Below are 27,172 nucleotides of genomic sequence, written 5' to 3'. Positions count from 1 at the left end.
TAAATCAAGTGGAAGAAGCAGAAATTCCTTAAAATGTGTTAAATCCTTGCCCTACTAAATATCTGCCAGAAGCTTTAATGACACATTTTCTTATTCATTTCATGTTCATATTCTCAAAAGTCAAACAAAAATAAAAGACCAAAAAGATTCTCATTTTTGCCAACATTACATTAAAAAAAAAAAAATTCCCATTAATGGTTTTAGTCAAGAATGAGAGTACAATCACATAGAAAACCTAGATTTATTTGTTAAGCTATTACAAAGACAAAACAATTATCATGTGGAATACTTTGAGAACTTCATCCCAATTTCATGTGTCCTGCTACAGAAACTGAATGAAGAGGCTAGAAATTAAAGGATATAACATAACCTAAGAAGCTTTATTAGAACAGACTGGTGAAACATGGTGAAAGGAGCAAAAGCTAGTCAGTGTTAATATGTGTGGCTGGGATGCTTCCAAAAAGGCTCCCTCGAGATGCCTGAATGAATGATCTGGGTCCCAATAGTAAAAAGACCCTTACCCCTGTGGAGAAGGAGCAGAGGCCGGATTCATCTGAGATCTTTGTCTTTCATTTTAGGGTAAGGGTGTTCTTAGGCCCTGAACGGTCTATCTTAGATTGAGCCTCTCTTCCATCCCATCCACCAACACCGAAGTGCCCGTGCATTTTCACCACACACCCCTGCTAGGTTACAGAAGATACATACACTGAAGGCAGGAATTACAGGCCTACTCAGAAGGTACCTAGACGCAGAAAGTTTGGGGACAAAAGATAAACTACAAATACCCTCTTGGTTAAGTAAATTCACCTTGGTTAATAAAAGTCATAGTTTCTTCTGCTGGTGACAACTTGTTGTCTCATACAGTCTGTGCCAAGAAAGAACTGGTTGAGGAAGTTTTGGAGAAGGAAAAATAATTTCATCAACACCCACTCCACCGAGGAAAAGGCACCAAGTTCTCTCCTACAGTTATGAGTAAAATCTGAAAAACAAAAGGTTTACAGTGTTTGTAATAATAGCTGTTATTTATTGAACACCTAGTCAAGAGCACCACCAGACTTAGATATTACATCTCAGACTATGCAACAATCCTGCCATCATCCCCTTTTTTGCAGAAGAGGAAACTAAGGATTAGAGAAGTTGCACGCCTTGCCTGAAGAGAGAGAGCCAGTATGTGGTAGGGCTGAGATTCCACCATTCATGTGCCTTCTCCTTCACCCCATCTCATGTGTTGAGAGATGGGAGGTTCCACTGCCTTAAAAATTTTAATTGTTACATAAACACTCTAATTAATCCCTGCTCATTCCTTAAAGGCAAACACAACTTGAAGTGATTAAAAATATACAGATATTGTTTGGAATTCAGGTCAATTATCCACATGAAGAACTTGCATAAACTTGATGAATAAATTATCTCTTAGCTCCAGCTGTAGCATAAAATGAATAGAAAACAAATCACCTCATTAGAAAGTTCATTTCACCATAAAATTACATTACAAAGTATGCTACAAATTCTCTCCGAGGAACTGCAATGACATCCCATTTGTGCAACCATTAGTGACAGACCAAATGAGTTTCTCTAATCCTTATTAATGAGTGGTTGGTGTTTTCTAGTCTACTTTTCAGGAAGAAATATGTGAAAGACAGATCAAATAAATCTTTTCCATTTTCAATAAAAGATATAAAAAATATTACTGAATTGAAAAAACAACATGCTATAAAGAATATGATAAATAAAGTATAAGACAAAAAGGAAGAATTAAGTTTATACCAAAAGAGTTCCCATGAAATAAAATGCTGAAGTGATGGCATCTGAAACTATGAGATATGAAAATTAAAGTTAACAGAGCTCTAGCAATATGAATATAATTTTTTAGCTAACTGTAGAGGAGATATTGCTAATTTTAGACTGTATGGCTACCAATGACAGAAGTAAATGTTGCAGAAATAAAAATCGCGTACTTAAAGAAAAAGAGGACTGTAAGACAGTATTTTCTGATAGTTCACCTGGCATCACCTGAGATGAAAGCATGGTAAGTATAAGAAGTATTGGCAATAATTTGGAAGGTAAATGGAACTTGGATAATGGATCTCACAACCTAATTAGATGCCTGACAATAGCAGAAGAGTCAAGTTAAATATATATAAATCTTGCCATGCTATTGCTACCTGCTTTAATAAAACAAAGTCTCTATTTATTATAATAAATTATTAAAATAAAGCTGGACGTAAGTAGAATTTCAAAGATTGGAAGAAAGCCAGTATTCAAGAAAATGCTATCAAATCAGAGGCAGGACACTATAAAGAAGAGGGATAGTAACTTAATGTGAAAATCTTACAGCTTATAAGGAAGGGTTGCTAGGATTATTTGTCTTGGCTCTGTATGATGTGAACTAGTTACATAAACTTTAACCTATTAACTGCCATGCGTCCACATCACAATATTTTGAATTTAATTTTAAAAAATCATCTGATTCTGGAGTTGAATAAAGGATGTCACTTCTTCCTGCGAGGTGCTTGGTTCGATTATTTTTTCATCTGATGTCATTAATGAGGAATGAATTTTATATGCACAATATATTACAATGATAAATTCAATAATTTTCAATTCTATGGAAATATCAACAAAAGCAAGTGCTAAATAAACTGTCGACATGAAAAGCCTCAAAAGACGAAATCTGTAAAAAAAAATAATGAAGAATGCACACCATGTTTACCATTTTAGGCGTGAAATTCATAACAAACAAATCTCAAGTACTCAAGTATCGCAGTGTTTATCTCGTGGTCTTAGTCTGCCATATATATATATATATATATATATATATATATATATATATATATATGAATTTTTTCCACATATGCTGGAATATTTACAAATTTAAGTTACCATAATTTTCTTTACAAACCCAGAGATGTCACCAACAAGTCTGATTTTAAAATTGGGCGACAAGAATTTTGCTATGCAAAGTTTATATCTATAGTCACTTATGGTGTACAGAGGGTTATTATCTAACATTTAATTGCGATGTTCAAGCTTGCTCAGGACAACTGATTTCTCAGAGTACCATGTAGCAAATAAACAAGAACAAAATGCAGACGAAGCTCATGAGAAGAACAGAGGGCAGAAAATTGGCAGTGAGCTCTTGTATTAGTCAGGAAAAGCAGGTTAAGAAACAATTGGAAAATGATAGCTTTTGGACAACTGTACATGGACTTGTTATGCTTTGGCAAACCAACCTTGAACAGTCAAGTGCCCAGGACCTAGGTCCACCATTATTTTCAGAAGTAGAGAAACCAACACAAGATTATGAATAGAAGCTTGATAAAGTTTGAAATTACTTCCACTTCCTCCCTGATTTGAACAGCAGTGAGTTGCAGCAAATCTCTGCTTTGTGTTTTCTGAAGAAAATGTTAAGGTTTCGCCCTAACTGGTTTGGCTCGGTGAATAGAGCGCAGTCCTGTGGACTGAGGGGTCCCAGGTTCGATTCTGGTCAGGGGCACGTACCTTGGTTGTGGGCACATCCCCAGTTATGGGTGTGCAAGAGGCAGCTGGTCGATGTTTCTCATTGATGTTTCTGGCTCTCTATCCCTTTCCCTTCCTCTCCATTAAAAAAAAAAAAAAAAAAAAAAAAAAAAAGCAATAAAATATATTTGAAAATAAAATGTTAAGGTTTCAAGTCACAAATGGGGAAAGGTGACTCACGAGCAGACCAGGACATGATCTCAGGCTTTGCAGCTCCCACCTGAGCCAGCCAGGAGCACTCCATTTTTGAAAAAAGGGCTAATGTCATTCTCCTCAGTTCACTGAAGACAGGTGTGTCTTAATCTTCCATATACTCTCAGTGCCTGGCGTGCGTTAAATGCTCAGTAATTGTTAATTAACCTAAACATCACCATGCTTGTAGAGCTTGATTTCTTAGAGAAAACGACACACACATAATTTTCAATAATGTCAGAAATGGATTACTCTTTTCCAAACTGCTCATTTTATACAATCCTCCTGAATTATGAAAATAAAAATTAATTATTAGACAGGATTTTCATGTTCAGTGACAAGGGAAAAACAAACTACTTACCCCAAAGCAACATAAAATCATTTTCAGTGATCAACATCTGCATCCTCAAACTGTCCAGCAACCGTGGGTGTAGCATCTACCTCCATCCCATCTGAAGAAACAAAATTGACTGCTGAGCAAAGTCTTCAGAGCACTTTAAACATGTAAAGATTCAGCTTATATTTTGACCAGAAAGAAGCTAGTGCCCTCTGTTGGTAAGAGTTCCTATTTTTTTCTATTTTGAAAATTCAAGTACTATAAAGGAACATAATGAGAACGAAAAATGCCATCTGTGGATTTAGGCCAAGGTAAAATGAGTTAAAACACTTTAACATTTACTTTGTAAATTCTCAGTCTCAACACTAACATAAGGTAGGAACTTGCAAACGCAGTTACAATTGTTCACTCTTCACAGAACTGTGTTAGGTAGGGATTTCTTTCTTTCTTTTTTTTCTTTTTTTTAATATATTTTATTGATTTTTCACAGAGAGGAAGGGAGAGAGATAGAGAGCTAGAAACGTCGATGAGAGAGAAACATCGACTAGCTGCCTCTTGCACACCCCCTACCGGTGATATGCCCACAACCAATGTACATGCCCCTGACCGGAATCGAACCCGGGACCTTTCAGTCTGCAGACTGACGCTCTACCACTGAGCCAAACCGGTTTCGGCTAGGTAAGGATTTCTGTGCAACTTTTTTTTTCCCCCCCCTCAAGTATCAAGTCCTATCTTCACAGAACTTTGACATAATTCAGGAGGGAAAAAAACAAAGTAAAGCAAGGTTCTCACTTTTCCTATTTATCTCATCTTATTTTTTTAAAAGGGGGAGGTTAGGACTGTGGTCGGCAAACTGCGGCTCGAGAGCCCTTGAGTGTGGCTCTTCCACAAAATACCATGCCTGGGTGAGTCTATTTTGAAGAAGTGGCATTAGAAGAAATTTAAGTTTAAAAAATTTGGCTCTCAAAAGAAATTTCAATGGTTGTACTGTTTATATTTGGCTCTGGTGACTAATGAATTTGCCGACCACTAGATTAGGACAAGTAAAACCCCCATCACATCTCTAACTTCTATTGCTTCTATCTTTTAAATATCTCCCAAATCTGTTTTGTTTTGTTTTTATTTTTTTGACATTCAGTGCTACTACCTAATTTGAGCCACTACCTCTCATCTAATTTAAGACTTAGGTTACTTAACAGGGTTTCTCTTCTTTTCTCCAGTATTTTCCTCTGCAACTAATTTTCCATAGCATAGCCAGAGAAACACTAATCAAAGTGTTCCATGGCTTCCCACCGACCTAAGCATAAAATTGAAATTCTTTAACAGAGCTTCAAGTTCCTTCTTTATCTGTTGCTATAAGTACCCTTCACTCTCAGAGTTGCAGACATAATGAACTACTTTCAGTTCTCAACTAGCACATAGATGACCCCTTTACTGCCTACCTAACCTTCATGCAATCCCTCTTCACCAGGGTCATCGTTATTCATCTTTCAGGTCATGGTTTAGATGTCACTTATGTTGTTTGATTCTCTCCCTTGACTATCCAGGCTGGATGAAGAGTCCAGCCTCTGACACTGCAGCTATTCAAGCTTCCCCTGTATCTCAACACTATACCACAATGAAATGTAACTAAAAATAAGACCTAGCACAACTTTGGGAGAAAAAATTAATATAAGACACTGTCTTATTTTGGGGGAAACAGGGTAGCTAATAAGTGAAGAGAGGATTAAATGAGCTAATATGCAAAAATAATATACCAAGCACTGTTATAAGCACTTCTTGAATCTTGTATGTGTTTAATATCCTAATATAGGATCTGTAACGACTGAACACCAGAAGTCAGTCCTGCAGTCACTTTTTTTCAGGGGATGCCTTATCTTTCCATGGATGCTAGGTCTTATTTTCGGAGGATGTCTTATTTTTGGGGAAACACGGTACTAGAGGACCGATGCACGAAATTTGTGCAAGGTGCTCGGCCCTGGCAGCCCCAGCTGCCGCCACCCTCTGCAGGACAATAGATGTGGGGCAGCCCTACCCCACCCACTGGTTATTCCGGAAGGTTGTTCTGCACATCTCCAGTAGAGGGTGTGCAGGAGGCAGCTGATCGATGTTTCTAACTCTCTATCACTCTCCCTTCCTCTCTGAAAAATCAATAAAAAAAAAAAAAAAAAAAATATATATATATATATATATATATATATACACACACACACACACACACACACATATATATATACACACACACACACACACACACAAAATTTTAAGAATCTAATTTAATTAGGATATTTAGAAAAGAGAACCCAACTAAAACATAAATATTTTAAAGCCACTTATTTAAGGCTCAGATGTTGGTCACAAAAAGAGAACCCAAGTTTCTTGCTGCCTCAGCCTTTAAATCAATTGACTATACTAGTTTTGCATATCATCATGTAGGAATTCATTTTAAAACTAAAAATAGCAACACAATGCATGCATACACACAATATACACACAAGCAAACAAAAAGATAGGAAAGATATGCAACAGAAATTTTATAGATGTTTTCAATTAGAATTATACTTGATTTTTTATTTCTCCTTTGCCTGTGCCCCCCCCCCCCTTTTTTTTTTAATTTGACTGCTTATAGACTATTTTTGTAGTTAGGAAAGAAGTTTTAAGAAATTTACACAAGTATTCCCATTCTATGTAATTCTACATTTGCTTCCTACACTATAAAGTTAATTCTGAGATTTCTCTTAGTTTCCAAAAGAACTTGTATATGGCCCGGCTGTGTAGCTCAGTGGTTGAGCACTGACCCAGGAACCAAGAGGTCACCAGTTCAATTCCCAGCAAGGGCATATGCCCAGATTTCAGGTTCAATCCCCAGTAGGGATGTTTTTATTTCTCTATCCCTTACCCTTCCTCTAAAAAGAAAATCAATAAAAAAATAAAAATAAAAAAACGATATATGTCTCTCCATAGCTGACCTTGTTGCCTAAATGAATATCTGACTGTTCAAACTGATAGAAAGAAGGATACTTACCTTCATAATCTCTTATTGAATCTTCTGTCCGGACTCCAGCCATGTTATACTGGCTGCTCACAGACTGAGAAAGCATTCCTTCTAATCTCTCCAATGTGGCCTGGCCTTCGGCTGTTAAGTGGGACAATCCTTCTTCATAGGTGTAAAATGTAGGGATGTCCCCCTGCCCTTGTTCTAAGCAAAGAAAAGACTTTTTAGCTATTATAACACCATGAGGAGAAAAATAAGTACTCAACAATGCATTTACTAAAGACAAGGCACAGTGAAAAAAGGCTTCCAGGAAAATATTTTTCAATATCATTTAACATTCACATACAGACCATCTATTGGAAAACAGAGATAAAGAAAGTGCCCCTCTAGAATGAGAAGGGATTATAAGAGAGAGTGAGTCAGGAAATAGCAATTCCCAAAGAATCAAATGCCCAGGGACTAGAAGGAAGAGGGTGCTCCTGAGGCCAGATGGTCTTATATTATTCAAAGGTAGAAAATACATAGATGAGTGTAAATTAATTTGCCATTAATTGGTACTCAAGATTTTTTCATTAGATGCTCCTTTTAAAAGATCAGAAATTCTGGAAAATGCAAAAAAGATTTTTAAAAAGCATAAAAAAAATTCTTAGCTAAGATGAGGATGTGTTTATATATACAAAAGAAAATGCTAGAATTAGCTCTGGCTAGTTTGGCTCAGTGGATAGAGTGCTGGCTCGCGGACTGAAGGATCCCGGGTTCGATTCTGGTCAAGGGCATGTACCTTGGTTGTGGGCACAATCCCAGTGGGAGATGTGTGGGAGGCAGCTGATTGGTGTTTCTCTCTCATTGATGTTTCTCTCTCTCCCTTCCTCTCTGTAGAAAATCAATAAAAATATATTTAAAGAAAAGAAAATGCTAGAATTAGCTTGTCTCAGGCCAAGAAGTGGACATTCATGGAGGAAAGGGTTTTGCATAGCCAGACTGATGCACAGGTCAAGACCATGGGGAAAAGAAAAGAGAATAGCAGGCTCTCTCTACCAAACTACTGACTGGATTCTGACTGGATTCTCACAAGACTCTCTACCAAACTACTGACTGGATTCTGGTCAGAGGAAGGGGAAATACCCTTAAATAAATAAGGTCTGGGAAAAATAAATAACTTTGGCAGTGAGCTATCTAAAGGCAGCTCTTCAAGAAAAATGTAGATGATACAGGTTTTAAGTGATAAAGGAAGAAGTTTTATTCTCTGGTAGCAGCTACATCAACTTAAAAAGATTCTCCTAACTACCCACTTTCCTAGCTACCATTTTCTTTCCTTCCATTGATCTCTTTCCATTTTTCCCTTCACCTCCTAATAATCTCTATTTTTTTCCATCTACCTTGGAAAGCCCATAAATTTTCCCATTTTGGCATAGACATGAATTATGCATTCACTTTCATTATAATAGAGTCATATTATATAGGCATTTATCAGAGATATAATGATTTATGGCTTGGTCAACATAGCTCAGTGGTTGAGCATCAACCAGGAGGTCACAGTTTAATTCCCATTAGGTGCTTGATCCCCAGTGTGGGACATGCAGGAGGCAGCTGATCAATGGTTCTCTTTCATCATTGATGTTTCTCTCTCTCTCCCTCTCCCTTACTCTCTGAAATCAATAAAAATACATTTTTTAAAAATCTATAATCCTACCCCTTACTACAAATAAATGCTTAAAATGAAAGACACAAACACTTTTAAAAAATTCATTTCACTAACCATGTGCTTCCACATCATATTCTTCTCCATCGTAATCATCTGAATCTTCATCCTCAGGATCTGGATGCAAAGCCTGGCATTCACACATTGCAGTGAACATTGCCTCCACTGAACAAGAAAATTAAATTATAATTAATATTTCTTCCTGGTCAATGTGCAATTAAAATTTAATTAAATAACCATCAGTGCAAATAAATTTAATGGGTAAACAAGAGATATACTAGGTCACAATATTCACAAAACCTGCCAAATTTAAGTTGAATCAATCTTGAAAAGTGCTTCATGGCAGCGAATATGTCACAAAATAATAAAAGTTAATTTCAGGATATTATTGAGATCTCTTTATGCCTGGTTGGACTTTCTGAGGAAAAGAGTCAGAGAATCCTGGTCAAACTGCTACCCTGTTTCCCCGAAAATAAGACAGTGTCTTATATTACTTTTTTCTCCCAAAGTTGCGCTAGGTCTTATTTTCGGAGGATGTCTTATTTTCAGGGAAACACGGCAGTACCAGAGTGAAGCCCCTCACGGTTAAAAGGACTTACCCTGACATCTTCCATTTTGGAACTGCCATGACTCCTCTGCCCTCTATCTGGTAAAATTCAGTCATAAAATGTTTCAAAGTTTATAAAAATAACCACATCCCTCCATTCACAAAGCACACGAAAGAATATGGTGTCTACTATACATTCACTATCTGTCTTATTCCCATTCTGTGTTGTACATTTGCTTCTTATACTATAAAGTTAATTCACTATCTTTGTTATAATGAATGTACAGATATCTGATTCTCAATATTATAGATGCTAAAATGAAGAAAAAGCAGAACAGAGGTAATGAGGGTAAAAGTGTGTGTGTCAATGGGGAATACCTTATATGTAAGAAGAAAAGAATCAATTCTATAAACACTCACATGCCGATTTATCACCAGGCACAAATCTAAATTCAGCAATAGGTTCAACATCATCATCACTGTCTTCCTCTTCTTCATCAGAAACAGATTCTTTTGATTCTTCTAGAAAGGGAATAAAAATAACTTTTTTATGATATTATACTCGTTTGGGAAAAAAGCCTAAAAGAATTTCTTAAAGGATGCTTATTGGTCTATCTAAATACTAAAATTTCAATTTTTACTTCAAATTACAAGAACACATTATTTTAGAGCTAAAAGAGTCTCTGGGATAGTCTCTCTGGTCTAGTTACCCTGTACTTCACTGAGCCCTAGGAATTTCAAGTCCCCGCAGGGGGTAGGAAACTCAAACAGTCAGGCCTCTAATAATAAGTACAGTTTTCCAATGTCATCAAAAAAACCCACAGATGAGAAATCAAAGCCCAAAAAAGTTAACTAATCCAACAGATAAATTAAAGTCTGTAAGCAAGAAAAAATACAGACTGTACACACGCTGCTGGTGGAAGTGGAAATTACTACAACCACTCTGGAAATGCTATTACCCAGCAATTCCTAGTCTAAATACATAATATATGCACAAGAAGTTTGTACATAAATGTATGTTTATTAAAGTATTATATGTTGCCTGGCCACTGTAGCTCAGTGGTTGAGCACTGACCTATGAACTAGGAGGAGGTCAAGGTTCGATTCCCAGTCAGGGCACTTGGGCTTGATATCCCCAGTGTGGAATATGCAGAAGGCAGCTGATTAATGACTCTCTCTCATCACTGATGTTTCTATCTCTCTCCCTCTTCATTCCTCTCTGAAATCAATTTAAAAAAATAAAATGTGATTTACATGTATCAAAATATATTTTAAAAGATAAATCATCCAACAACTATACTGTACACCTAAAACTAATACAAAATAATGTTGAATGCAAACTATAATTGAAAAGTAAAATTTTAAAAATAATTTAAAAAGCCCTGGCTGGTGTGGCTAAGTTGCTTGGAGTATTGTCCTATACAACAAAAGGTGACGGGTTCAATTCCCAGTTGGAGCACGTACGAGAGGCAACCAATTGATGTTTCTCTCTCTCACTTGCTCCCTTCCACTCTCTAAAATCAATAAAAAGCATATCTCAAGTAAGAAAAAATAATAATATAAAAAATAAAAATATATGTGAAAAAGGTAGTTGCTGAATATACATAATGCCACTTACATTAAAACTTTAAACATAAAACTAAATCATTATACTGCTTATAGGTATATATTCAGTAAAAATCTAAAAGCATAGACAGGAAGGACACATGCCATCTTTAGAACAATACTAAATTCCAGAGACAGAGAGTAAGGAATGAAATGGGAAAGGATACAAAAAGGATTTCAACAGTATTCATGTACTTTTCTTTATTAGAAAGACTAGAATAACTACAAAAACTGTTATAATTTATGCTGGGTATTAAATAATGAAAAATTTATTACTCTGTGAACTTTTTAATGTTTTAATTACTTCGTTAGGGGAAAAAAGTCAACAAAATACTTAAATAGACTCCCAAAACATAAAACATGTTTAAAACCAATAATATTCTTCATGCAGATGAAGATAAGGTGAAAAGGTATTCTTATATACTGTTATTCAAACTGTATATTGATATAAGCTTTCTGGAAAGCAGTTTGATAATTTTGAGAGCTTTAAAAATGTTTATTACCTTTAATGTAGTAATAATTCTACTCATAGGAATCAATCATAGGAAGATATCTACTAAATTTTTTAAACTTAATTTTATAAGTCATACAAGCTTACTGTATAATGAAAAAAAAATAGATAAGCAAAAAGGGGAAAATATTTAAATGGCCACTATTAACTGTTTTAAATAACCAATTAAATAGGACTTTTTCTGCCCTGTTTCTGTTATTATATTGTTAAATATAACATACATATCCTCCATAAACAACTTAAAACAATACAAAACATCAGAGAACTTTAAATAATTATAGAAATTACTACCAAACATTTCAATGCATTTTAAAAAACAAAATGAGCCCTGGCTGGTGTGGCTTGGTGGTTAGAGCGCTGTCCCGTACACCGAAGAGTGGTGGGTTCCGTTGCTGGCGGGGCACATACCCGGGTTGTGGATTCAATTCCCGGTCAGGGCGCCGTGTGCAGGAGGCGGCCGATCGACGTTTCCCTCCCACATCAATGTTTCTCTCTCTCTTTCTCTCTCTCCCTGCCTCTCTCTAAAATAAATAAAAAGCATATCCTTGGGTGAGGAAGAAAAATGATATCACACTATAATTATTATTCTATAACTGAATTAACATTTTTTAACTTGTAAAAACAATACATGCTGGTAATAAGATAATTGAAAGAGTCTAGCTAGATGGCACAAACCTAGTTCTCTCCCTAGAAAAAAATACTATTAAGTTTCTTTTATACAGGGATGGGCAAAAGTAGGTTTACAGTCATAATACAGATAATACAATAATTAATAAATAGTAACACAAGAATAAACTCTGTGTTTTACATAAATCAGAACTGTAAACCCATTTTTCCAACCCTGTATCCTTAGGAATCTACCTTAGGGCAATAAATAGAAATGTAATAAAGTATTTTTACAAATAATGACCATGACCAACACTCATCAGTGGCTGCTATACTTGCAGTCTTTTTGAATATTTCTAAATTTACAACAATGGCAATGAATCTTTAGTTATTTTAAAAGTCATCTAATGTCCTTAACAATAATCTGATGGTCCACCTTAAAAAGGTTTATGGAGGCTCTGGTCTAATAGCACAGTTGGTTAGAGCATTGTCCAAAGGTTGTGGGTTCTATCCCCAGTTAGGGCACATACAAGAATCAACCAATGAATGCATAAATAAGTGGAACAACAAATCAATGTTTCTCCTTTCCTTTCTCTCTAAAATCAATCAATTAAAAAAATAATTTAATTAACCATTTGTTAAAAATAAAGAGGATATGGAGGTAAGCCAAAGAGAAAAAGAGTCTGGAGCTTAGAGAATCAGGATGAAAGGAACAAAATTTGGGGAAATAGGATCCAAGCATGTGTAATTTATGAGAAGAGTGGAGTTCCAGAAAAGAACTGGAGAATCACTGAAATAAATGTAATCCAAGGAAGATAGAAAAGTCCTAATTCCATCTATTTCAAGAAAATTATTATAGCCCAGCCAACATAGCTCAGTGGCTGAACACTGACCTATGAACCAGGAGGTCATGGTTTGATTCCTGATCAGGGCCCATGGCCAGGTTGCCGGCTTGAACCCCAGTATGGGATGTGCAGGAGGCAACAAATCAATGATTTTCTCTCATCATTGATGGTTTTATCTCTCCCTCTCTCTTCCAATAAAAAGATATTTTAAAAGAAAAGAAAATAATTACAGAGCAAATACTTAAAATGGCTACACCACTCCTAGCCTTTTTGCTCAGTAGATGGAGTATCGGCCTGTGGACTGAAGAATCCTGGGTTTGATTCCGGTCAAGAGCACATGCCCAGGCTGATCCCTACTGGGAAGCGTACAGGCGGCAACAAATCAATGATTCTCTCATCATTGATGTCTCTCTTTTCCTCTCCCTTCTTCTCTGAAACCAATTATATATACAGAAAAGAAAAAAGCCTACACCAGGCCTATTGAATCCTTACTTCCTAGTTTGGGATTCCCAACGTTTGCTTTTAACAAGAGTCCCAGGTTTCTAATGTGCAGCTAGGTTTAAGATCTAATGAGTACTACAATCTCCGGATTTTTCTGGATAAAATTTGGGTGCAAAGCCCTCACCGGTTCGGCTCAGTGGACAGAGCAGGTGGCCAGCAGATAGAAGGGTCCCGGGTTTGATTCTGGCTAGGGCATATACCTAGGTTACAGGCTCCTCCCCAGCCCAGGCCCTGTTTGGACTTTCGTGGGAGACAATCAATCGATATGTTTCTCTCACTTTGATATTTCTGTCTTTCCCTTTCTCTTCCACTCTCTCTAAAAATCAATGGAAAAATATCCTCAGGTGAGGATTTAAAAAGTAAACAAATTAGCCCAAACCGGTTTGGCTCAGTGGGTAGAGCGTTGGCCTGCAGATTGAAAGGTCCCAGGTTCGATTCCAGTCTAGGGCATGTACCTCAGTTGCGGGCACATTCCCAGTAGGAGGGGTGCATGAGGCAGCTTATCAATGTTTCTCTCTCATCGATGTCTCTAACGCTCTATTTCTCTCCCTTCCTCTCTGTAAAAAATCAATAAAATGTATTTTTTTAAAAAGTAAACAAGTTAATTTAAAAATAAAACAGGAAATTGGGGTGCAGAAATGATGATTTGCCTAACAAGTTAATCAATCTTTTTATTCAGTGTGCTTTTCTCTTTATCTAGTTTTATTCAAGCTAGATTTATTTGAACCCTTCCTCTTCAACCTTATTTTTTGCCTTTGACCAATGGCAGTGGTCTACATTATTTATGGACATTTCACACTAGCATTTGAAATTGACTGACAAAGGTACCTCTAAGGATTCCCATTTCTATGAATGAATGAATGCCTTTAAACTAAATATGATACAGAGTACTCTTGGTTATGAAATTACAGTTGCATTTACTTAGATGCAAAGTAAACTTTGTGTCGATACCTCATTTGGAAGTCTTACTATAACCCAAGGTCAAAGGCTTTTCCTTTTCCTTACCCTTTCTTTTAGACTCGACTAGATTTTTATCTATCTTTGGGCCCTTTCCAATGGTAATGAAGTTTTGTAACAAAAATATTCTCAAATAGCTGAATCAGTCATTACCATTTAATGAGGCAGAACATGCCAAATGCCCTAAAAATTACTAAATAATTGGTGTCACACTGAATATAAATAATTTTAAAAAATATATTTCTTTATTGATTTCAGAGAGGAAGGGAGAGGGATAGAGAGATAAAAACATCAACGATGAGAGAGAATCATTGATGGGCTGCCTCCTGCACACCCTCTAATGGGGATTGAGCCTGGGCATGTGCCCTTGGCCGGAATCGAACCTGGGACCCTTCAGTCTGCAGGCCTATACTCTATCCACTGAGTCAACCAGCTAGGGCTGAATATAAATGGTCATCTTATATCAGGAATTATATTAAAATCCCAAATTGAAGGAGCAATAGCTCACTAGGCAAACTTATGGGATTGTCTTTTGCACGCTATTTCAAAGAAAAGCAGCACCCATTATTTAAAAGCAAGTTTACTAAAGGTTTTACAAATGTCCTTTAATCCCAAAGTTCTGTACTTCCACATAAAAAAATGAACATATTAAACTAACACAATATAGTATACCCACATCTTACTTTTTATCTTGTGCCTAACTTGTTTCTCATTGAGAATTCCAATTTTTTAAATTGATTTTCTTTTTTTGAGAGAGGAAGTGATAGAGGAAGAGAAACACGTTGATTCGTTGTCCCACTTAGTCATGCGTTCATTCGTTGCTTCCTGTATGTGACCTGACCAGAGATCATACCTGCAACCTTGGCTTATCGGGACTACACACTAGCCAACTGTGCTACCTCTTCAGAGCTCATTCAGAATTCTTATAACCCATAGTTTACAGCCTAAAAAATTGATTTTTTAATCTTTCTTATTTCATCTTTTATCAACCTCACTAGATTTTTATGAATCCTGGAAGTTATCTTCAATAGCAAAATTTGGGAATCTTATATTGCATGGTTTCTCAATCCTGACACTATTGACATTTGACCTGGATAATTCTTTGATGTGGAAGCTATCTTGTGCATTGTAGGATGTTTTGCAGCATCCATGCTCTCTAACTTCTAGATGCCAGTAGCTCTACTCCTCACTCCAGTCATGGTATCAAAATGTCACTGCTGAGTGTAGGGGGAGGGCAACATCATCCCCACTGATAATGAAGCAAAACAAATCAGGTTCTATCATAAACTCTTGGAAGCACAAAATATACTGATCCAAACTTGTAAGGGTGCCAAATATAAATGCCTTTATAGAGAGAAAGAAAATAAACAGTTAAACCCACGAGGAAAAATTAGAACTATAAACCCGTAATAACTGAACAATTCTAAATGCAAGCATATATAAAAAAGGCAATGTTCAACTTATTTTACTGTGCTGAAATTTTGCTTAAGAAACTATTTTCCAAAATCGGCCAATGGCTTGAACATTACATTGATTATGATCAAAGACTGCTTTTAAATATGTAACATTTTACCAAAGCCAGCCCAAGATTACCTCAGCCCTGGCCTGGTAGCTCAGTTGTTTAGAGCATTGTCCTGACATGCCTAGGTTGCAAGTTCAATCCCAGTAAGGGAATATTCAAGGAGCAACCAATGAATGCATAAATAAGTAGAACAACAAATCAATTTCCCTCTCTCTCCCCCCTCCCCAAATCAATAAATAAAAATAAAAAATATAAGATTAAATTACCATACATACCTTCAAATTTGGCATTCACCATAACATATAAATGCTCTCGTGGATAGGCATTTAGGTCCCTGGACACTGCATGCAAACTAATGGTGGGGTATTCCAGTGAGAATCCCAATCCAGAGCCATCTAACCAAGACAGGCGGCTGAAAAACATGTTTTAAAGTAGATTATTTTAAGCAATTAAATCCTAATTTAACCTCCTGATATTTATAAAGGTTCAGCTTAGACATTTTTATGCACAATAATATCAAGCTTACTATTTAAAAATATTCCTAAAATAAGAAAATTCAGTAGCAGGAATTGAATTTCTTTAAGACCAATTCTGTTATTGTCTCTTTTTCTCCAGCTAATAATTCAGGTATATTAGAAATGCAATTTTTCGCCGAAACCGGTTTGGCTCAGCAGTAGAGCTGAGGGGTCCAGACTGAAGGGTCCCAGGTTCGATTCTGGTCAAGGGCATGTACATTGGTTGCGGGCACATCCCCGGTAGGGGGTGTGCAAGAGGCAGCTGGACGATGTTTCTCTCTCATCGATGTTTCTAGCTCTCTATCTCTCTCCCTTCCTCTCTGTAAAAAAATCAATAAAATATATATATATATAAAAAGAAATGCAATTTTTCTTAATTCACATATGTGTTTCTATGCCTCTTATGCTTGCTCTTATTTGGAAGGTCTTCAGGTACCTTCTTTGCTTGTGCAAATCATCTTCATCTGGTTAAGTCCCAGCTCCTCCTTGAGTCTTCCCTCCAATTACTTGAGTCTATAATGATTTCTTCCTTTTCTAAATTGCACTTATGACCAGTAATATACCATTTAGCATTTAACTTTATGATAATGAGTCTGGTATATACCCTCACCCGAATGTGAGCTACCAGAGAAACTGTCATATTCTTTATATAATGTTCTTCAAAACCACTAACCCAGTAAGTATGAAATAACTACTTGGGAATCACTCATTTCTCCACTAATCCTACATTAAATGAAATATACATGAAATGGCTGTAATCATACTTACCACAAGTTATAAAATAATTACCACACTGAAAGACTTTATTAAGATTTTCATTTACTTTGCAGCTTTAAAGGTAAAGCCACAGATAAGCAAGGTACAGTTTTAAGCAAGCTCAAAAGGAGTCAAATGCAAATATTTTATTGCTATAGAAAGGAAACATCGTCCTAGCTGGTTTGGCTCCGTAGATAGAGCACAGGCCTGCAGACCGAGGGGTCCAAAGTTTGATTCTGGTCAAGGGCACATGCTCAGATTGTGGACTTGATCCCCAGTAGGGGTCGTGCAGGAGGCAGCGAATTAATGATTCTTTCTCATCATTGATGTTTCTATCTCTCCCTCTCCTTTCCTCTCAGAAATCAATAAAAATATCTTTAAAAAAAAAAAAGAAAGAAAGAAAAGCTAATGCAATATAGTGGTTTCAAAGGGCTAGAGGGAAACAGAGTGGCTGCTAATGGGTGTTGACTTCTTTAGGGGAAAATAAAAATATTCTAAAATTGATTGTAACAATGGTTACCCAACTCTGTATATTGATTAAAAAACACTTAATTGTATACTTTAAATGTATAATGATGAATTGATTGTCACATGAATTACAGTATCTCAATAAAGTTGTTACTTTAAAAAGAAGTTAATACAATATAACCCCTGTATCATTCTATTTTCTATACAATTTTAACAAGTCTGGTTTTCTAATTTGTAACCAAGCAAAAAACAGATACAGTAAGAAAAGCTAGGATTCCCTTGGCAGTAACAATGACAGTGCAGCAGTCAGCTCATTCACAGTCAATGTAAGGAGAGGTTAAACACATATGTCAGTGCCTCTAAAGGAAATTGATGTTTAACAGCATAAGTGTATAACATATGATGATACTTACTTATCAAAACTTAGGGGAGAATTAAATTGTGATAAAAATTGTACAACTCTGAGTATACTAAAATCTAATAAATTGTATACTTAGTAAAGCAAAAACAAAAAACGTGCATACTATCATTTGGAAAGATTTTCACTGAACATGCTTATTAAAAAAGAAAATGTGGAAGGCTTAAAGTAATCAATCTTAAGGAGCTTAAAGTGGTAAAAGCTCTAGAAATGATTTTTCAGAATGACTCATCCCATTAGTCCTAAGGAAATGGATTTTATTATTGCAATTAGATTGTGCATGCTACATGTGCCTTTCCTGGCCACCGCATTCATCTTACTGTGGAAAGGAAATAGTGGTCACATGTCACCAAAGTATAGCCAGTCCCTTACTAAAAGTATTATTATTTTAAGCAAACACTTTAAAAGCAGCATTCCAAATGTGGGTGTCCAAAATTTCAAATATCCAGAGCCATAAAACTTAATGACTCATTCATTATAAAGATGGAAAAACTGAACAGACTCAGTGCCTACCAAATTATGGCCTTGACTTTAAAAAGCACATCATAATTGCTCTGAGGTTCCCTACTGTTAGCAGGACACAAATGCTGCCTCAGCGGAGCATCTCTCAGAGAGCTCTTATAATTTTATACATAAGCAAGTTCCACTTAAAAGCATCATTTACTGCCGAAACCAGTTTGGCTCAGTGGATAAAGAGTGTCAGCCTGCGGACTGAAGGGTCCCGGGTTCGATTCCAGTCAAGGGCATGTACCTTGGTTGCGAGCACATCCCTGGTGGGGGGTATGCAAGAGGCAGCTGATCGATGATTCTCTCTCATTGATGTTTCTAACTCTCTGTCCCCCTCTCTTCCTCTGTGTAAAAAAAAATCAATGAAATATATATTTTTTTAAAAAAGCATCATTTACTCTGTCATTAAGTTCTGATTTTATCATCTTTTTATATATTCTAGAAGAAATGCCCTCCAAAACCATCAAATTAACTATATTCACTCCCAAAGAAAGCATGAGTCACAAAAGAAAAAAACAGAAGAATTCTAAAGCCAATAAACATGCAAAAAATGACTTGCTAATTTAGAATGCTTTTGCACAGTATGATCAGTGTCCTTTATTCCTGGCACAGGGTGAAAAACGGGACAGGAAGATAAGAGAGGTCTTGAATTTGATTTGGTTTATTTGGTTTTAAATTAATTTTGGATCAATTACCTTTTTATTCTTTTAAATTCTCGACCAAGAATATGCTTATTGATTTGAGGGGGACTTTATAGGGGATCGAACCCAAAACCTACCAGTAAGTATGTGCCTTGACTGAGAATTGAACCTGCAAATTTTCGGTAAATGGGATGACACTCCAACCAACTAAGCCACCCAGCCAGGGCAAAATTACCTATTTTTAATTTAATTACCTATTTTCTTTTACCTGTTTCAAATGATCTACTTTGAATAATTCAAGCCCTTTCTTATTTGGCTAAAACATCAACTTCCTATGAAAACTAAGCTTTGAAAATAAACTTGAGAATTCTAAATCTCTCAATATATATCTGAGAAACTATATATACCTAAAACCAAATCAGACCCTGCTCTTTTTGCCTAAAATCCTAAAGCAGTTTCCCCAAACCCTAAGGGCTAAAAGCCAAGCTCATGAACATGCTTTATTTTCCCACCCTTTCGCCTTCATTTCCTCAAATAAAGAACTGCTCGATTGTGTGTGTGTGTGTGTGTGCTCTGTGTGTAAATAACTTTCTAAATACATTATATTGTTTTTAAGTATATATTTTGTTGTAACAATACTAGTGGCCCAGTGCATGGATTCATGCACATTGAAAGGAAATTAATTAGAAGAAAGATTTGTGCAGTAATTACATATCTGTAAGTTACATGTTAAAATAATATAATATAATATAATATAGTATTATAAAATTGAAATACGCATGCAACTGGTGCCAGCGAGAGCTTTATATGTATCACGCATGCAGGAGTCAATCTTTACTTTTAAATTGCCAGTGCACATCATATGTACCAGCAGGTTGGTCACCTAGCCTTTTATATCTGTAACTAGAGGCCCAGTGCACAAAATTCGTGCACTGAGGGTTTGGGGGAGGGGGATTTATCCCTCAGCCCGACCTGTACCCTCTTCCATCTGAGACCCCCTCGGGGGATGTCTGACTGCCTGAGGTATCGGGCTTAAACTGGCAGTCGAACATCCCTCTCACAATCCGGGACCACTGTCTCCTAACCGCTTGCCTGCCTGCCTGATGGCCCTTAACTACTCTGCTTTCCAGCCCAATAGCCCCCTAACCGCTCCCCTGCTAGCCTGATTAACTCCTACTGCTCCCCTGCCGGCCCAATCACCCCCAACTGCCTTCCCCTACAGGCCTGGGTGCCCCCAACTATCCTCCCCTGCAGTCCTGGTACCCCCAACTGCCCTCCCCTGCTAACTATCTTGTGACTACATGGGAGTGGTTATCTTGTGACAATGTGGGGGCTGCCATTTTGTGACAACCTGAGGGCAGCCATCTTGTGACATGGGAGTGGCCATCTTGTGATGATGTGGGGGCAACCATCTTGTGATGTAAGGATGTGAGGGTCAATTTGCATATCACCTCTTTATTATATAGTACTAGAGGCCTGGTGCACAAATTCGCGCACCAGTGGGGTCCCTCAGCCTAGCTTGCAGGATCGGGCTGAAACTGGCTCTCCAATATCCCAAGGGATCACAGATTGTGAGAGGGCGCAGGCCAGGCTGAGAAACCCCACCAGTGCATGATGGGGGCTGGGAAGGGACCCGGGAGGTTGGCCAGCTGGGGAGGGGTTATAGGAGGGCCTCAGGGCATGCCCAGTCCGTCTTGCTCAGTCCCAATAGGCCAGACCCCAGCAGCAAGCTAACCTACTGGTCAGAGCATCTGTTCCCTGGTGGTCAGTGCACATCATAGCGACTAGTCTACCGGCTGACTGTCTCCCCCTGATGGTCAGTGCACATCACAGCAAGTGGTTGAGTGACCTTAGCATGTGATTAGCATATTATGCTTTGATTGAATGGACCACCAGATGACTGGACACTTAGTATATTACGCTTTTTTTATTTATAATAATTTACTCTATATAATAAAAGCATAATTAGCTAATTAGACCAGACAGCTTAACGACCTTCCAGACCTTCTGGACAACCTTCCAGACGAAGCCAGGACTGAGAGGGCCAAGCCCCTTACACAAATTTTGTGCATCGGGCCCCTAGTATATAGAGATAAAATACACATACATATACATATAGGTAAGATACTGACACAATAGTTTCTCACCCTTAGCTCTCTGCATCCTGCTTCTTCTAATTAGAACATTTCCCCCTTTCCCCATCTCATTCCCCTAGATCAGTGTTTCCCAAACTTTTGACATATGTGTACCCCTTCTCTAATTTTCATAACGTTGAGTACCCCTCGTACTCATGAGAACGTAGAATTAGGCACAGCTAAGCACAGTGCAGTGCATATCCCCATCAAACTCTTCCCGTACCCCTGGGGGTATGCGTACCACACTTTGGGAAACACTGCCCTAGATAACTGCTAATACTCATTTATCACTTCCTCTAGGAAGCCTTCTCAGTTTGCTGAGAGCTTGATTCTATCAAGACTTGGAAATGCCACACAGGAAAGAACAAAATGGGAAAAGAGATTAACAATGAAGAGGTAAATGGAGGTATCCAAGGTACTGGTAATGTATTCTTAACCTGGACAGTGGATACACATGTTAGTTTAATTGTAATTCTTTAAACCATAAGATATTTAACTTACATTCTTTTGTGTGTGTGTGTGTGTGTGTGTGTGTGTGTGACACACACACACACACACACACACACACATTTTTTACAAAAGTATTTTCTTTCAATAGTAATTTTTTTTTAATCAATCTTTATTGTTCATATTATTACAAAGGTTCCTCATTTCTTCCCCCCTCCACCAGGTTCCCACCCCAACCTCCGCCCCCCTCCCCTCCCCCATTGTCCTCATCCATAGGTGCACAGTTTATGTTCAGTCTCTTCCTCCCTCCCTTTCCCCCGATAGTAAATCCCTTTTCAGATAGCAAATCAGTTACTTAGCATTTTCTCATATCAACAATACCTCCACATGCCCAAAGATACACTTCACACAAAAGACATTTCCAAATATGTCAACCAGCCTCATCCAGGCCCCATCCAAGGCACTCACAGATCAACACCCCAACGCTATACTAACTCAACACATCCAGATCTAAGCCTTCATCACTTGACCCAGCAGACCCTCAAGTTCCCGCAAAAGTCTCCAGCCATGTCTGAGAGGCAGCCTTGGGGCGGGGGCAGGCGAGGTCAATAGTAATTTTTTTAAAAATGTTTTTACTGATTTTAGAGAGGGAGGGAGAGATAGAAACATCAATAGGCTGCCTCCTGCATACCCCCTACCTGGCCAGGCATGTACTCTGGTGCATGGGATGACGCTCAACCAACTGAGTCACACTGGCGAGGGCAGAAAACTATGGTCTTAAAGTAAATGCCCTAGCTGGTCTGGTTCAGTGGATAGAATGTCGACCTGCGGCTCAAGGGTCCCAAGTTTGATTCCGGCCAAGGGCACATGCCCAGGTTGCAAGCTCAATCACCAGTAGGGAGCGGGCACGAGGCAGCCAGGCAATGATTCTCTCCCATCACTGATTTCTTTCTCTCTCTCTCTCTCTCTCTCTCTCTCTCTCCCCTCCTCTCTGAAATCAATAAAAAGACATTTACAAAAAAGTAAAAACTGTGTTAATAAACAGTTGAAATGAAATTTATTTTAAACGAATAAGAATTTCAGATGAGCTGTACTTCCTGAATGTGATAACTGTGTTGTGGTTATACAGGAGAATGTCCTTGTTCTTGGGAGAAAACACTAAAGTATTTACAGATCAAGTAACAACATGTCTGCAAGTCTCAAATAGTTCAAAAAAGGAAACACGTGGCAAAATGTTAACAACTGAAAAATCTTTGTGAAAGGTTGGTCTATGGATATTAACTAACAATGTAAGTCTTCTTTAGGTTTAAAATTTTTCAAAATGAAGAAGCATATATAGACCCTTCCCCCCAAAAGGGTTATGTTATAGAAAGAGCCAAATACAGAAAGAAAAAGAACTATGTAGGGAATGGGGATATATGTGCTCCATTTTCCACCATTTAAAAAGAAACTGCTCTCTCAAGATCACGAAAGATCTCCTTGTCAACACCCAACAAGTGCTTTTCAGATTTTACTGTTCTCTCTCTTCTCCAATCTCTTAACCTTCCTCTCCATAACCATCCTCGCCTAATGTATATGAGTCCCCAAGGTTCTATCCTTGGCCCTGTTCTTTTTTGGAGTATCTAATCTATTCTCATGATTATATGCTAACACTTATACTAACCATTTCCAAACCTCTCTCTTTAATATCACTCTCTGAAGATATGTACACCCACTTTTGTGTCTAACTACTCCTCACTGTTCAAAGCAAACTCATTACCTGCAGCTGAGTCAAAACTTGTTTCTCCTCTCATCCATATTTCTTATCTCGGTGATGGCCAAAAGCCACATTGTTCAATGTCTAGGTTTCTCTCTAAACCAGGGTGTTTTTTTAAATTTCTTGTGTGTCCTCTGTGGCAGGCAGAATTTTGGCCTCCATGTTTTTCATTCCTGGGAGTTAAGATTGTGACTACATAGTTACCTGGTAAAAAAGGAGTTTGTGGGTGTCATGAAAGTTTCTAATCAGTTGACAATAAATATGGAGATTATCCTATTTATGTGTGTACGACCAATGTAATCACAGGAGCTCTTAAAAGCAGAGAATTTTCTCTGGCCAAAGGGAGGCAGCAGAAAGATTTGAAGGGCAGTAAGGATTCAAGGTTTCACTGTTGGCTTGATGACGAATGGAAGCATATACATCAAAGAAAACCGGGGCCTTAGTTCTACAACCGCAGTATTTAGAACCTGCCTGACTGTGAAAATACAAAGTGCTCCAGATGTCAAATAAAAGGGCTATGCCCTGTAGCAATGGAAATGCGGGTCAGAAATGGGAAGTGAGAGGCCAGGTCCCCCTGGAAATAACCAAGCTGTGTGGGGCTGAGGGTGTTCCTCGCCCAACCCATCCATACCCTAACAGAAAAAAAGGATCAAGTCCTTAAACCAAACTTCCGAAATGTCCCACAATCATCTCTACACCTGCATAACCTGCCCAGGGCCACATCTCCCGCATCTGTTCGTCGGAAAAGACAGGCAGGCACATCGAGGACTCTAAGTCAGGGTCTGAAAATTCAAAAGCTTAAACCGACACCGTGAGTCACGGGCAACGCACGCACCAGTCCTCCCGGTAAACAGGAGGGTAAACAGCATCATCAATGAGAACCCGGACTAAAGAGGAGAGAAAGGAAAGCTCCGGAGGAGATGGTACGAGAACAATCGCGCGTCTCCAGACCTGCACGGACGCCCCCAGGCCACCCGGAGCCCGCCCCGCTCCCAGCGGCCCCCGAGGCGGCAGGGGCAGCCCCCGGGGGCCCGGCGCCTACCTCTCGGCGATGTAAAGAGTGCCGGTGCCCAGGCCCTTGCCGTTCAGCACCGCCTCGGTGTCGGGCTGCTGCTGCCGGAGCCCCTCCGCCGATCCGGGTGGCGGGAAACTTTTGAGGAAGCTCATCGCGGCGGTGAGGGCCAAGAGGATGCAGACCGAGAGGGAGCTGAAGCACAGCCAGACACAGCTCGCCGCGTCTGCCCCGGAAGCGATGACAGCTGCCCCGGAAGAGCAACTTGGTCTGTACAGGATTTGGAACCATAGAGACGAGACGCTCTAGCTAGCGCTCGGAAGCCTGGGAAGGCCAGGCCGGGTTAGTCACGTGGGGCCCCTCCCTCTCCCTTTCTCCAGGCTCCAGGCTAGGAATTAAGGAGCATTCTCCCCCCACATCCTACTTCGGGGTCAGCATAGCACCCCTGTGAGAAAGGAAACACAAAAAATTATAAATCCTTTTTTTTTTTTTTCCTACAAAAAGGGAAACGGAGGCCTGAGACAGGGAGTCCCTTGCCTGAGGTTGCACACTGAACTAGAGGTCAGAGGTCTCCTAACTGGGTTCCAGGCTCTTCTCCACCTGAACCCGCCTGCTTCCAGCTTGTTCACGTCTCCTAGGGCCCGGCTGCAGATGGCATTCTAGGTCCTGACGCCGCCCTGCCGTCTCCAGGTCTCAGGCAGGCAAATGAACCCAAAGAGGCAATCAACGCTGGGGGAAGAGCTGGATATGTCTGCAAGGAAACGGGGTGTCCAAGGGAAAGAATCCACCAGATTTTGAACTGCTTTACTTCTTCGTTAGGCACTGAAGTAATAGTAGCTAAAGGTAACCAAGTGTTATGCACCAGACATGGTTCTAGGCCCATGGTCAGCAAACCTCGGCTCACGAGCCACATGCGGCTCTTTGGCCCCTTGAGTGTGGCTTTCCACAAAATACCACGGCCTGGGTGAGTCTATTTTGATGAAGTGGTGTGAGAAGAAGTTTAAGTTTAGAAAGTTTGGCTCTCAAAAGAAATTTCAATTGCTGTATTGTTGATATTTGGCTTTGCTGACCACTGTTCTAGGCTCTCTACCTGTGTTATTTCATTTCCTCTTTATGACAACAGTATGAGAAAGTTATCGGTGCAGTTTTACAGGGGGGAGGCTTGAGGCATTCAATTCAAGAGCAAGGGTTGAAGCCATGGCCGGTGAGCTTGGCTGGTAAGAGCCTCATCTCCTAGGGCAGCCATGGTTGCGGGTTCCACCCCAGGTCAAGGGACATACAAGAATCAATCAATAAATGCATAAATAAGCAGAATATCAAATCAGTGCCACCCCTTTCTGTGTTAATAGGGGGAAATTTTTTTTTAAAAGAACAAGAGCTTAGCCATGAAAGGCCAAGTGGAATTCAAGTCAGTCAGTCTCTTTAAGGCATCACTTTCTTGCCTATAAAATCAGTGTGTCCATACCTTTAATGTTGGATTATTGTGGCTGGAGGATGGGAGGTTTGTAGTTTTATTTCTAGCATTTGAATGGTTAAAGGAATTTTAGATTTTAAATTGGGATTATTTTGTTGGTACTGAGACTGGAGGAGGGACACTCAGAGCAGGGAGAGTGTTACAATGTAGTGGCCATATTAGACAGGTGAGCGATGATTGGCAGTAAAGACGGACAGATTCTAGAGCTATCCAAAGGTAAAATCCTCAGGACCTGGAGACAGACTCGGCGGAAGTGGTGGTAAAAGTGAAGATCGGGATGGATGAAGAAGAGAGAAGTCAACGATTATTCCTTAATTCCCAGCCTAAGTCATTGAGTGACTTCTGACTCATTTCTCTAAGATGGAGAATCCAGGGGGAGGAGGAGGCTTTGAAAGTAGCTAACCAATTGAATCTTGGTAATGACTAGTTTGAAGGTTCCCATGGAACATCTACATGCAATTGGCCATTTAGTAAAACAGCTAATGCTTTGCTCAGAAACAGAATCCTCCAATAACACGGAGAAAGTTGGCTAAAACCTGTATAATGGATAACAGAAGTCAATACCACAGTTTGTTTTCACCTGGCTGTACGGAGTCTTACTGATGATAATTTTATTGTAAAGCCAAGGGCCCTTGGGTATGTGCAGGAAAGAGTTATCATAGCAAGCCCAAGAATGCTTATCCTTAGAAAGGCCTGATGGTAAGCTGGCCCTTCACTGTTGCCTGGGAACTTTGATTTAAAGAGGTCCCCATAGCTGAAACCGGTTTGGCTCAGTGGATAGAGCGTCAGCTTGGGGATTTAAAGGTCCCAGGTTGGATTCCGGTTAAGGGCATGTACCTTGGTTGCAGGCACATTCCCAGTGGGGGGTGTGCAAGATTCTCTCATCAATGTTTCTAACTCTCTATCCCTCTCTCTTCCTCTCTGTAAAAAATCAATAAAATATATTTAAAAAAATAAAGAGGGTCGCCACACCCTAACTGGGTAGTTCAGTTGTTGGCAAACTCATTAGTCAACAGAGCCAAATATCAACTGTACAAAGATTGAAATTTCTTTTGAGAGCCAAATTTTCTAAATTTAAACTTCTTCTAACGCCACTTCTTCAAAATAGACTCGCCCAGGCCGTGGTGTTTTGTGGAAGAGCCACACTCAAGGGGCCAAAGAGCCGCATGTGGCTCACAAGCCGCAGTTTGTCGATCATGGGGGT

The 27,172-nt window shown here is 38.9% G+C and overlaps 1 protein-coding gene across 1 annotated transcript; it reads right to left on the bottom strand.

Annotated features, from left to right (window-relative positions):
• Nucleotides 1-227: 227 nt before the first annotated feature.
• CLNS1A (chloride nucleotide-sensitive channel 1A) lies at nucleotides 228-24,747 on the bottom strand. Its single transcript, XM_084895026.1, has 7 exons — nucleotides 24,525-24,747; nucleotides 16,115-16,251; nucleotides 9,713-9,814; nucleotides 8,803-8,910; nucleotides 7,074-7,247; nucleotides 4,073-4,163; nucleotides 228-979 (listed from the first exon to the last, which is right to left on the bottom strand). The coding sequence occupies exons 1-6, from the start codon at nucleotides 24,647-24,649 to the stop codon at nucleotides 4,096-4,098; spliced, it is 714 nt and encodes a 237-aa protein (XP_084751152.1). The 5' UTR covers nucleotides 24,650-24,747; the 3' UTR covers nucleotides 228-979; nucleotides 4,073-4,095.
• Between the last annotated feature and the right edge of the window lie 2,425 nt (nucleotides 24,748-27,172).

The sequence above is a fragment of the Pipistrellus hanaki genome (genome assembly GCF_964339955.1).
Source record: "Pipistrellus hanaki genome assembly, chromosome: 9".
In the NCBI taxonomy this organism is placed as follows: domain Eukaryota; kingdom Metazoa; phylum Chordata; class Mammalia; order Chiroptera; family Vespertilionidae; genus Pipistrellus; species Pipistrellus hanaki.
This window is presented reverse-complemented; position numbering and strand designations above follow the sequence as displayed.

Excerpts from the sequence above, each read along its gene's own strand:
- CLNS1A (XM_084895026.1), bottom strand. The coding sequence starts at position 24,649 with ATGAGCTTCCTCAAAAGTTTCCCGCCACCCGGATCGGCGGAGGGGCTC. Across the intron at positions 9,815-16,114 it reads GGTGAATGCCAAATTTGAAG|AAGAATCAAAAGAATCTGTT; the intron begins GTATGTATGGTA and ends TTCCCTTTCTAG. Across the intron at positions 8,911-9,712 it reads GCCTGGTGATAAATCGGCAT|TGGAGGCAATGTTCACTGCA; the intron begins GTGAGTGTTTAT and ends TTTCTTGTTCAG.